Source organism: Macaca fascicularis, chromosome 1 (genome assembly GCF_037993035.2).
Source record: "Macaca fascicularis isolate 582-1 chromosome 1, T2T-MFA8v1.1".
Taxonomy (NCBI): domain Eukaryota; kingdom Metazoa; phylum Chordata; class Mammalia; order Primates; family Cercopithecidae; genus Macaca; species Macaca fascicularis.
The window spans coordinates 54,832,576-54,846,439 of NC_088375.1; the positions used below are offsets into that span (position 1 = coordinate 54,832,576).

Sequence of the window (13,864 nt, forward strand, 5' to 3'; positions counted from 1 at the left end):
CAGATTTACTAAACCAAAAGGAAGTATGCCCTTTACAGGTATACTTCAGATTTTATAAATAAGACTCACCAGTTTTCTTCTTCAGGTTTAATTTCTCTCTGTTGCTAATACATTTTGAGATGGGTGTTATCACATTTTTTGTTGTCTTAACAGCTGATGTTTTAGGCTCTGAAGGAGAAAAATGGATTCTTTTGATTTCTCGCTCTTCTGTATGTTCTGTAACTGCAACTCTCACATTTGCATCTTCCATGCTTCCATCACTCTTTCTTTTCCGAGCAACTGAAGCCGTTGTCAAAGAGGGCATTATTTGGTTTTTATAACTCTTAGATTTACTTAATACTGGATCTATAACTGGAAGATAAGAATGAAAGTCTTCTTTTTCCTTTTGATTATGTATTACTTTTTCATGTTCACCCACTGCACTGTTGAGACATCTTTTTGCTTTTGGTTTATTAATCTCAGTTTGGTTTTCTCTGGTACAGGTGGGCTTCCTTTTTGTAACAGTGGCAGAAAGTATTGGGCGTCTCTTAGGTTGTTTATCGTGGCTATGACTAGAAATATCCTGAACTGCAGAAAATTTAGGATTATTTTGTTTTATAAAACTGTAGTAATTTGACTTCATTTCTACTAGTTCTTCAAAAATAGCTTTGGGAGATTTTGAACCCTGATATTCAGGAATACATGGCGAAACTTCACTTTTGCTCCAGTCTTGAGGAGATTGTGGGACTTGAGAATTTTCATTTGATAATGGTACTTTATATGTTTGCTGAGATGTACACATATATGCCATGTTATCTTTTAAAAATTGATTTGGGGATAAAATAGGATTAACTGACTCTGATTCTAGATCCTGATTTAGTCCATAATTATCTTTTATGAAAGAATCTGGACTTAAAATTTTCTGATAAATTTCATGTGCAGTTGTTGATTGTAAATGCACAGGCTTCGAATTATCTGTCATAAACATATCTGATGAAAGACATGTTACTAATTCTAGTTCATTATTAGCTCCATGACTATTATTTACAAAAGAATCTGGACTTAGAAAATTTATTTGGCTTTGTGTAATGTTCAAAGTTGAAGAATAGTTGGGGGTAAGAATAAGTTTACTATTCTCTCCACTTTGATCATTAACATTTATGGAATTAAAGGAAGTTTCAGTTACAGCTTTCTCATTAAAAGAAACTTTTGAAACGTTGGCACTATCTACATTTAATAGTTCCCTATTTTCTGATGCATGAAGAGATGAGTAGGTAGTAGATCGACGTACAGAAAGCGGCAAGCAAGTTGCACCATGGCATTCATTGAAAGCAGGGCTAATAGGTGATATGGGTATTTTATTTTCTTCAAGTGTTAAAGAATTGTTTTCTGTTGGGGGACCGCCTTCGTTCATAGCCAAGTTTTCACAAGCTTGTAGTGGGCTCCTAACTCTGTCAACTTTTTGGGAAACACTAAATGTTTTATTAACATTTTGAATATTTGAAACCCTTCTGTTGTGACTTGTAGAGGCTGAAATTTTCTTCTTTTTAATGGTATCCCAAAGACTCCTCTGCAAAAATAAGGAAAATATACCAATTAAGTTTGTAGCTATTGAATATTACCTTTAAATAAGCAATATTACTTCAAGCCTGTTATCAAAATAAGTTTTACTTATTATTAAACATTTTCTTAATCATAGAATGGTTAAAACATTACCTTTTTCTTTTTCTGCTTTTCTGCGTTTCCTAGTAATATAGCTTGGTGTTTCAGAACATCATTTACAAGAAACGTCATAATCTCTCTTACTCGGCCTTCTTTGAATGGTGTCCAGTTAACAGAAATAACAATTTTCTCTTTAGGCTATAATCAAAACAATACATTATATAATTACAATAGTAATTACATAATAACCAAAACACCTTACATACAACTTACAATATAGTAGGGCTTAATAATTGTTAACCAATACTCTATATAGTAAACATTTAATAAATCAAATATATTTTTCCTACCCTATCTGCTCACTTAATTATAAGAAAAAAAGCCACTAAAAATAACACAGTTCACAACAAAATAAATTATAACATTTTAACTGTATTAAAGCAATAGAACAGAAAGTCTCTAAATCATTTTGTTTGAGTGGTTTCAAAAGATTTAATTGTACATTTCTAATTTTTAGATGTGTAGAGTACTTCTATTTCAAACAAAATGATCCTGCATTATGAAGACTTTATTTAAAACGAAATATATAAAGATGATCAACTAAATTCCTTTTTCCCCACAAATTCCTATAAGGTCCACATCATCAAACTGAGATTTCTTAAACAGTTATTATTGTTCCAGGCATAAGTGCGGGTATCCTATGAAACTCATTTAATGCTAACATCCCTAGGAAGCAGGTATTATGATTATGCACATTTTACAGATGAAGTAACTAATATCCAGAAAAGTCTGCCAAAGTCACGCAGGTACCTATCAGAACCCAGGCAACCTAATGCCAGAGTTTGAACTCTAACATCTACACCCTACACCCTGGCAGGTAGATAGAATCTGCCAAATTTAAATGCTGACATGACAAAACAAATTTTGTTTTTCAGGAGAGACAGACAAGTTTTTGTTTTAAAGGAGAAATAATATAACATCATAAACAACTGATTTTAAAAAATAAGAATGGTGCATTTTTACTCTATAAAATAGTTTATTCTAAAAATACCAACAAAATTTAGCTCCACATTATAACAAAAAAGAGTAAGTTGAGGTATGATGTGGATAGAAAAGAAATCTGTCTTTCCAAAGAGAGGAAAGCAGGCAGTGATTCATGAAACAGAGGGGCGGGGTGGGCAGGTTCTGAAGTGTAGATAGATGAACCATTGGTGACACACAAGTTAAGGGATCTCGAATTAGAATCTCTTTTTTCTGCCTAATGAAGTGGTTATTAGCCTACTAGTTCAGATCTCCTCGGCTAACGGTTTTCACACTTTTGGAGGTTCTACTCAATGGAAAGGTCACAGCAGTCAAAATAAAAACACAAATTCTCCCATCTTTGGTGAAGGGGATTGGAGCATTACTCTTGCAAATGCAATGAAGTAAAAGAAAGCTACAGGAGTTCTTGAAACAACATTTATAAAATTAAATTTAATGCAGCATTAAAATTACACTTACAGCAAAGAAAAAGAGGATTAAAATACTAAAGTGTGCAAACATAGTACACATACATACTGAAAACAACTCTGAATAGGTTTTTTTTTGTTTTATTGTAGGCATTTAGTCAAAACAAAGGCTCATTATTTCACCAGAAAAAAAAAACCAGTTACCTCGACTCTAAGGGTACAAATGGAAACTAAAATGCATATTAAGATGGCTGATAGAAAGTAATTCTAAAAAAGCTGCTTTAACTAACCAAGGTAGTCCTGTCAATCTTAAAAAATAGTGTTAAAAAAGCGCATTGTCTATAATTTAGAACTGCAAGAGCATTTCGCAACGCCTTAAGTCTAGTAAAAACGCTTGTCAATTTAACAGAGAAGTCTATGCAACTTGCTCCTAAAGATGCTAAGTGCGCGCGCGTTGATGTGCTGTCACCGCCCAAGTTAGCGTCTATCCTAGCCTTCATTTAGAGAAAATATATATAAAATATTGATACATATATATACTCACACGCATGTGTATGCATCAAGGGCCCACCCACAGTTATTAAGTGAAAGGGAACTGACTTTATTATCTAAGGGTCTTTTCTGATTTCTTTTCCAAGCATCAATCCTCCTAAGGAGGGTGGCAGGAAAGATAGCGGAGAAGCAGAGCACCGGCCTGGGGCACGCTCCTCCTAAGACCTACCTGCAACACGAAACAGCGCTGTGACACGCTGAAGCCCAGGTCCGCGGCCGGGAAGTGGGAGATCTTCACTTCTGCCACCTCCTCGTTAGGGTTGTCTAGGGCCAGAGGCAGCGTCCGTGAGTCTCCCAGGAGAACGTCCCCGAAACAGAGGAAAGGAGACCTGCAGAAGTGGCTGAGAGACAGGACCGGCGGGGAAGACGCCTCCTCCTCGGTCGCGGGGCCCCGCAGCCCCGCGGGCGGCCTCCGCTCGGTCGGGCTCACCTCCCAGCAGCCTCGCCCCACTCGCCGGTTCGCCATGGCAGCTTCGAGACTCCCCTGGATCTCCTTGACCCGCTCCCACGAGGCTGCTCCGGAGCGGGGATCCGGGATACGCTGACCGTTTCCCCTCAGGGGCGGCTGTAAAGGTCGTGGGAATGAATTCGGCCCTTTTTCTTTTCCACTAACCTACACCCTAAAAAACAGAAAACAAACCCAACAAACTCGCGAGTTCAAAAGAGGAGCCAAACAAGTATGGCGTTTTGACTCTGTTTAAACTTCCCGCCTCCACCAATGAGGACCTCCGGGCACCGCCCACCTCATCACGGGGCCAATCGGAGAGCAACATCCCCTGGCCAATGAAACGGCGGCGCTTCATTTGAACGATTTCATCTGGCCGCCAATCGCTGTCTGCGGAGAAGGTGAGACCCGTAGCAGAATCCTGGCCACCCTCTGAAACCTGGGGCTTAGAATTGAAATTCGCCTTTAGATTTTGGTTGTGCTGAAGGGAAGGGAGTCACAGCATTTCCACAGTACGTGTAGTAATCATTGCCGTTTCCAGGAACAATCACAGATAAAACTTTTAAGTAGGGAAAAAGTGGTTTACGTCACTCCTCTCATATGCATACCCCGCCCAGAATTATATTAATTAACTTTACTGTCGCGGTTTCCAGGGCTGAAGGGTAGACATGTAAAGATAATTAGTTTGTGTGAACATGCTTATTTTAGTGAATGAACATAGCAGGGACTCAGTACATTTATATGCTGTTAATTACCTCGGGACGCTGGGAGCAAAAGCAGGTAAACAAATGAAACCCGACATTCCCAGTAATTCATAAATGATCGTTTTGACTGGCAATGCCCTTCACAAATAACTTATTCGTTTTTATTTTAGTTGTAGGGATCTAATAATAATTATATCTTACATATTAGGGATTTTAAAAATTATTTATTTTGAGATGGAATCTCGGTCTGTCTCCCAGGCTGGGGTGCATTAACGTGATCTTGGTTCACTGCAACCTCCGCCTCCCTGGTTCAAGCGATTCTCCTGCCTCGGCCTCCCAAGTAGCTGGAATTACAGGCGTGCCTCACCACGACTGGCTAATTTCTGTGTTTTTGGTAGACAGGGGAGTTCGCCATGTTGGCCAGGCTGGTCTCGAACTCCCGGCCTCAAGTAATCCGCCCGCCTCCGCTTCCCAAAGTGCTGGGATTACAGGCCTGAGCGGCGCCCCACCCTATGCTTGGGATTTTTAAAAATCCTTTACCTATTTATCTCAATCTTCACCTTAAACCTAAGGTATCTCTTAGGGCATAGGTACCATTATTTGTACCTTACAGGGGAGGAATATAGGTCATGCAGCCTAAGTAGGAAGTGGCAGAACCCAGATAAGGTACCCAAGCCTGTAATCCCAGCAGTTTGGCCCTAGTCTTGCTCTTACCCACTACATTATATTGCCTCTAAAGGTAGTAGAAAACTTAAAATATAAAAAATAATGTCTGGATGTATGTATGGTTACACAAAGCATGTAAAGAGAAGTCAATGGAAAGTGAAAATAAGGAAGATGAGACGTGAAATTATATTTAATGGTATCCAATTTCACCTGAACCTTATTATTGGACCTTAACAATATTTAAATGAAATTTTTCCACTGGGCACGGTGGCTCAAGCCTGTAACCCAGCACTTTGGGAGGCTGAGGCAGGCGGATTCTTGAGGTCAGGAGTTTGAGAACAGCCTGGCCAACATGGCGAAATGCCATCTCCACTAAAAATTAAAAAATTAGCCAGGCGTGGTGGAGCACGCCTGTAATCCCAGCTACTCAGGAGGCTGAGGCAGGAGAATGGCTTGAATCTGGGGCGGGGCACGGGGGCAAGGTTGCAGTGAGCGGAGATCGTGGCACTGAACTCTGGCTTGGGCAAGAGAGCAAGACGCTGTCTAAAAAAAAAAAAAAAACTTTCCTAGAGGCTTAAAAAAAAAAAAAAAAAAAACAAAAAAAACCCAAAACCAAAACCCTGGAACAGAGCCTCACAAGTCACTTCAGTTCTCCTCAGCATCCACCTCCCACGACCTCTCCATTAGCTTAGGCTCCAAAAAATAAAACTTGGACAGAGGAGAGTGAAAGATATGCTGTGGGATGGAGGAAATAGCCTGTACAGCAAAGAGTTACAAGATTTTGACAGTCTAAGGTGGAATGTAATGGTGTTAGACCAAGAGGACAAATCATAAGGAACAATAAGGCCCAATTTACTGTAATGGGTGCGCTTTACCCATTTAAGTAATACAATGGCTGAAGTATCTGGGAATGACTTTAACAGTTTAATAGGTTCACTCATTGAAAACTGAACTCAGTAGCGGTTTACAGTGGTTACAGTCAGGTGGGTCAAGGCCAGGCACGATAGTTCTTGCCTGTAATCCCAGCACTTTGGGAGGCGGAGACAGGAAGATCGCTTGAGCCCAGGAGTTAAAAAGCAGCCTGGGCAACAAAGTGAGACATGGTCTTTATAAAAACAAAAACAAAACAGGCAGTTGGGTCGAAATGCTCAAATTACCTGGCATTCTGTAGACGAAGGAGGCCAAAAGCTCAGGAAGATAGGAATGTTGGAGAAAATCTACATGTGCAACCTACTTAGTCAAGTCACCTCTAAACATGCACACCCTCCACCCATTCTCCCTTTACCAAGGTGTTGATAAATGCATTAATTAATAATAAGGACATCTAGCATCCATGAAAAGATCTGGGTGACTATTTTTTACAGGCCAGAAATGATGATAGAGGATGCAATAATGAAAATTGGTTCTCTGATCTCCATGTGAATTATAGGATCCACAAGTGGTCAAAGCTGATTGGCACTTAATAGACAAGGTGGTATAGTTCTTACCACAGTGTGCTAATGGCAGAATTGTAATTAGAGGCAGGGATCTGTGGCAATGGCCAGTTTCTCAAGGGCCCTATAAATAAGATGAGCTATATACTATGGTGCTGCCTAACATATATAGGCAGAGAAATATCACATATGCAAAGCAAAAAACCTAACTGAAGCCAATGTTGTGGCAATTATGCCTTTTACCCACTTTCCAAACTTAAGACAGTTCATATACCCAAAGCTCCTTGACTAAAAAGAACCTTGCAACATGAATACCATAAATCTCTCAACAATTCCCCAGAGGGAACTGCAGTCATTTACCAACATGAATATGGATTGGGGACAGGAACTTTACCTCCTAAGGGTTATTAGATAATGAGATAATAGCTCTGCCTTTCTGCTATACTCCAGAATCCTAAAATGTCACTGTGGACCACCAGACATAGTGGGAGCTTCTCAAGAACAGGTGACAGATGGCATCTAAGTCAGAATCTGTCTTACCAATTGTCCTTTGGATCCACCCATTTCCAGAATATAAAATAGGAATACTTACTGACCACATTCTCACACTGGTTCCTAGATCCAAGGAACGAGGGCAATTATTGGAGAAAGGACCAAGTGGAAGCCCCTGAAAATGCCCATTTCCCCACCCCTCCAATTCAGAGATTATTCTGAATACCTGAGAGATGCTGGGATAGTGATTTTGTCCATGTACCCACTTTCTCTACTTATTTGGCCAGTACAAAAGCCAGATGGGTTCTGGAAAATGATAGTAGATTATAACAATTGTATGATGATGCCAATTACTACACTATGGTTTCAGATGTGTTATTTTTATACACAAAACAACACACCTTTGTCAGCTGGTTTGCAGCTATGAATCAAGCAAAATGCATTTTTCTTGTTTTTCCCCATTCATCCAGTATTGAAAAATGGAAGCACTTTGTACTTAAGTAGTAGTACAATGCTATAGCATTACTGTCCTGCCTCAGTGCTAGAAAAATTTCCTACCTATACTGTAATATTGTTCAGAGGGACCTGGATCTTAGTATCACACTGGTCCATTATATTGATGACATTTGCTAATTAAACCTGGTGAGCAAGAAGTACTTGTCAAGAATTGTGAGAGTCTGAGATTTTATCCCTCTTGCAAGCTAAAGTGTTAGCGTGCTAGTTTTATAAATGCCAGCAGAAAATATGATAGTTTTGGGTTAGAGACAAGACTTCATTATTCACAGAAAAAACAGTAGCTAGAGTGTCAGCATGTTCATTCACATTGATTCCTTCTGCTTCTTAAGTCTCATGGGACCATACAAAGGGCCCATGATGGATGCCTGCACACACAGTGGGTTGTATTACAGGAAAGGAAGAGTGAATTGGAGATTTGACTGTTTTTATAGTACTATGCCTGGGCAGGGAGGCATCCTATCATCCTTCAAGATTTGTACAAACACAATCCTGAGAAATGGCCTACGTAAAAATTAATAAGGGCTTCATATTCTTAGCATAGCCAGCAAGAATGTGTAGGCCTGCTCAGAGCCCATGATAAGTTGCATCTCTCAACAGGAGCAAGCACTCTAGATGCCAATAATAAAAAAATGTAACTCAGATGGGACAAAGTTCAGGGTCCTATCACATCTGTAAAGTTTTTAGGGATCCAATGGTCTGAGACATGTCAAGCTATCCCTTCTAAAATAAGAGGCAACTTGTACTTTGTATCATTTGGAAAGCCTCTTTAGATTTTGGAGGCAATGCATGCATTATTAAGATACATCTCATCAAACCATTTACCTAGTAAACTCTAAGACTGACATTTTTGAGTGAGGCCTGGAACAAGTAAGATCTCTGCAGCAGGTCTGGGCTGCAATGGCCGAAAACACTCATTCCATGACAATCCCAGATGCTCTGGCAAGTTTCCAGAGAAGTATCATAGTACAAAATTCCAGGTTTGGAGAATAAGACTATGCCTTCCTCTGCAGAAAATCATCTATCATCTGAAAAGCAGATCCTAATTGTGCTACTAGGTTATGGTAGAGACTGAATGCCTCATCAAAGGACTATAAGTGACTGTGTGATACAAACTGTTTATTATCAACTATTACCTAATCCAGGGATCAGCAAACTATGACCTAAAGGGCTGAATCTGACCCATTGGCTATATTTTTGTTGTTGTTGTAAATAAAGTTTTATTGGAGCAAGGCCACACCCATTTATTTACATATTGTCTATGACTGCCTTCACACTGCAATGGCAGAATAGCTGTGACAGAAGACATATAGCCTGTATAGCCTAAAATATTTAGTGTCTGGCCCTTTACAAAATATTTGCTAACCTGGGATCTAATCTAAAGGTCCATAAAATTTGATGTGAAAAGCAACATTGAGCTATCAAACAAAAGCAGAATCTACAAACCCAGGGCTAAGCAGCCCCCAAATACACAAGTTAAGTGCATTTTACTTGTATATTTACACAAACAGGTGACTCAGATTTTAGTATCTTTTACTACTTTGCTACTTCTCTCTCTCAAACTGCACAGGAAAAACTGGATATTTCCTAATGATAATTTCACAAGAAAAAGGCCTGACTTGTGGATGAAGCTGTATGGTAGGTCAGAAATAAATAGACTTGCACTACAGCTTCTCCTTAAGGGTGGATGGAAATATTCTCAGTGAGAATTCTGGATGGTACGTCTGGTAGTCCACTTCATAAGGAAGAGAACATGGCCAAAGGTAAAGCTCTGTGCTGATTCATGGAAAATGGCTGACAGTTTGGCCAGCTGATCAAACCTTTGGAGAAAACAAAATGGAAAATTGGTGACAGCTTGGTCTGGGGAGGACAGTTATATAAAAGAGCCTCTCAAAATAGGTATAGAAAGTTAAATTTGTGTTCCATGTAAATGCTCATCTGAGAATATCCATGGCTGAGAAGGAGCTCAAAAATCAGGTAAAAAGGACAATCTATCCTGTGGAGGTCAGCTTCTTCCCCCAGGGATCCATTTGCTTGCACAATGAACCCATTTAGAAAGTGGCTATGGCAGCAGTGGTGGAGGCTAAGAATGGGCTCAAGGTGGTTTCCCTGGCCAAAGCTGATGTGAAAAGCCCCATGTGGAGTGCCTAACCTACTGAAAGAGGCTGCTGCTGAACATCCAATCTAATTCCATTCTCCAGTGGGACCAGCTAACTACCTGTGGCATGTTGTTACATTAAACCCTTTCTATTGTGGAAGGAGCAATATTTTGCCTCTCTGGGATAAACATATTTTTCTGAGTATAGATTACTATATCTGCCCCCATTATCTATAGATTTATAGAAAGCTTTATCTATAAACCAATGAATATGTGATGGTTTTCACATATGTCCAAAATTTGTTGCTCTCCTCTCTTCAAGACAGGAAGTTTAATTTGTGTCCCTTGCATGTGGACTAGAATTAGTGACAATAGAAGTGATACTATATCACTTCCAAGATTAGGTTATAAAAAGACAACAACTTAAATCCTGGGTACGCTCTCTTTTTTGGATTGCTTTTGGGAAAGTGGTGTGTGTGTGGAGGGGTGAGGGGAAGCAGGGGCAGGAAGTTGCCATATCACTAGGCAGCTCTGTGGAGAGGCCATGTGATGAACTGAGGCCAAGGACCACATGAGTGAGCTTGGAAGTAAAGCCAACCCCAGTGAAGCCTCTAGAGATGGCAACTCTGACTTAACAGCTTGTTTTCAATCTCATGAGAGACCCTGAGCTAAAACCACCCAGCTAAACCCAGCCTAGATTCCTTACCCACAGAAACTGGGAGGTAATAAATATTTGTTGTTTTAAGCCACTAAGTTTGGTATAATTTATTAGACAGCAATAGTAAACTAAGTATCACACACAACATTGGCTATAATCAGAAGACTCATTTTGCAGAAATGTGCTCATGCCTATAGAATTTACTGGTCTTCTAACACTGAGAAGCAGCTGCTGAGATAAAACAGAGAAAGTCTATTGGAGGCTCAGTTATGGTGCCAGATAGGGATAAATAACTTGCAAGTTTGGGGGTATCATCCTATAGCCTACAGTTTATGCCTTCAACCAACAACCATTTCTCCCATAGCCAGAATGTATGTTTCTGGAAGTGAGGGGGATTAGAGGTAAGAGTGGCCCCTCTCAATATTATACAGAATAACTCATTTCACTAATGAATTTTACTACACTTCAGATTTCTGTCTAAAAAACAGCATAATATGACTACTTCAAGCATAGAACTCATTACTACTATTTGAATTTATATTACACTTAAAATTCATTAGTTTAATGGTTTATAATTTAATATATAAAATATTTCCAAATATATAGCTTATGAGAAAATGTTTTAAAATGTGCTGCAAGTTACTTGGTTTCAGAGTACTGCATTCCCATCCTGTGAAAATGTGATTCAATAAAACCTACATATGCTGTATTAGGACCAAAGAACTTCATATTTATTTTAAATATCAAAATAACACAAAGAACTAGTTCAATATACAGTACACTTCCTACTCGTCACAGAGAACTGAAATTTTCTATAAAGACATTTATACTTAGGAACATTAGACAACCAAAGTATGTATAAAACTCACAAGATATTTTACACACAGTTCACAATAATTAATTCTGATATTTTAGATTTTTCTGTCATTGCTTTTAAAGTATCCTTAATTAAAAACAAAAATTATTATTTGAGACTGAAAACAAGTTCAAAAGCATTTCTACTTTAATGTACATTGTAAATCCCCATAATCAAAACACTTACTACACAATGTGGAACAGCTAAATGCCCAGTTTTGTATTATTTTCTGGCAGCCACACTCATCAACTGTAATACAGTTTTATCAATAGGGATAAGAAGAGTCCAATTGTTGGAAGGAATCAAAATTTTGTAATTACATCACAGTACATTGTCCAGCCTTAACGCAAGCAGGAATACCAAGCAAAAAAATGTGCAGTAACAATGAGATATATCCTCCTCATTCAATACATCTTTTAGAATCTCCAACAGCAATGCAAGCATTGATTACTTTTCTTTACCTAAGAATTTGACCAGACAAGGTTACATTCTTTGTATAACCTCTATGCTCCAAATATAATCCTTAATTTCTCCTCTGAATATAATCCTTAATTTCTCTTTATGTAATTGGCTGCATAGGCTAAATTCAAATTGTTTTAGGATTTTTCTCAAGATCATAGATTTATGATCATACACAGCAAGCTGAAACATGAAAAGTAAACAAAACATAAACACTCCCTCTACAAAAACCTTCTTTTTCTCATCTTCCACACATCTTAATCCTATTACATCTATCTTATTAATGCTACTTCCGAAGAGAAAGAGCAGAAAGCATGCTAAGATTATAGGGAAAAGGTATCTTAAGTAAAAATAATTTTACAGGAAATAAGGAGGGGATTCCCTCTACCCTCAAAAAACAAACAAACAAACAAAAAACCCCACATTAGAGAAATGTGTAAAAGGGTAGGATATAAGGAAGAACTGTCTAGTTTCTAGAAGTTGTTTAGAAAATTATTCTCACATTATCCCTTATGCACTCTAACAGCAAGTAGCATTTACTATAACACTACTTAAAGTTTTAGAAACGCTACTTGTAGAGTATATTTCTAAGCATTTTAAATTTGGCACTGAATCTTAGAATATCCAAATACAACTTTCTTTAAAGTCCTAATTTTTCCTGAGTTTATCAACTCGTTATATATTGGTTAGGATGTTCCTGCTCCTAATAAGAAATTCATCTCAAACCATCACCTCTTGTTCAGTTTTAGGCAAACTGAAATAAGGTCATTCAGTGCAGAGTTGTGTAGTTATGGTTACTGGTTATTTAAAAGAGAGAGAAACAGAGACACAGATGCAGACACACTACTCATTTTATTTCACTTGTCAGATTCCTCTAATAAGCATGTAGAGACAGGCCCAAGAGTGGCTTCACAGTAACTATAAAGGCCACAACAGAGATTTTTTAAATGATATATAAATCATAAAAACAAATATTCACACTAACACTCAGTGCCAATTTGCCTATATAAACATAAAGCAACCTAAAAAAAAAGAAAAGCTGCCTAACCAGCAGGCAACACAATCATAACACCCATAACCAAAAAAATAAAAAATAAAAATAAAAATAAAAATCTATTAATCAGTACACTCTAGCTAGCAGAATCAATTCTAAGCAACTACAACACATTGAAAAGGCACAAAGCATTCAATGCAGAAAAGACTGGGTATAAAAGGACACTGTCAAAGAGCTACTGCTCAAAATCTGACGTTTCATCACTGATATATGAGAATGATATGGTAGGAAGAAAACTCAAGCTTATAAACATATCAGTCTGTGTTCTTAATTTGTTTGCAATTATATTGAAAAGCAACCAATGATAATTACTTATTATTATTAACCATTAATTAGCAGTTTAGAGTCACCCTACGAAGATGCTTTGACACTTTTTAAGGCTGATAGAAAATTATTAGTGTACCTATTTCATGACCTGCCATTGCCTAAAAGGAAGTCACTTAATAAAGCACCAATTTAAAACCGTATTTTTCCTACTCCTATTCTCCCAGCAATAAATGCCTTAATTACTTAAATGTATGCAAAGACTACTACCTTTACAGTTGGTTAAATCTTGCTGGCATAAGGACCAACCCCTAACGTTAAATGGGATTTTAGGCTGCAAAAAAAAAAAAAAAAAAATAGGTGGGGTTTCTTACAAAAATAACTTCAACCTGACTTAAAAAAAATCAAAGGCAAAAATTATTTTGATAGCGTAGTGTAAAAAATAGGCTTGTTTAGCATTTAGTAGTGTTCACTAACAAAGTAACATTGTATTAATTAAACTAAGGAAAACAGTATTCTCACTTATAATTGGTTTGTCAGTATGACTATTCCCAGAGTATTTTCTTCTGCTCCTATTTTTA

At 38.0% G+C, this 13,864-nt stretch overlaps 1 protein-coding gene across 3 annotated transcripts in view; it reads right to left on the bottom strand.

Annotated features, from left to right (window-relative positions):
* ASPM (assembly factor for spindle microtubules) overlaps positions 1 to 4,316 on the bottom strand; it is a 64,911-nt gene extending 60,595 nt beyond the window's left edge. For all 3 annotated transcript variants that reach the window (XR_012430961.1, XM_005540311.4, XM_045394413.2), the window contains exons 1-3: positions 3,811 to 4,316; positions 1,696 to 1,839; positions 70 to 1,549 (exon numbers count right to left, since the gene is read on the bottom strand). Coding sequence is in view for 2 of the 3 variants with exons in the window: in XM_005540311.4 (XP_005540368.3) it covers positions 70 to 1,549; positions 1,696 to 1,839; positions 3,811 to 4,107 (1,921 nt within the window). In the remaining variant the exon portion in view is untranslated. The remainder of the gene's footprint in view (positions 1 to 69; positions 1,550 to 1,695; positions 1,840 to 3,810) is intronic.
* Positions 4,317 to 13,864: the final 9,548 nt, after the last annotated feature.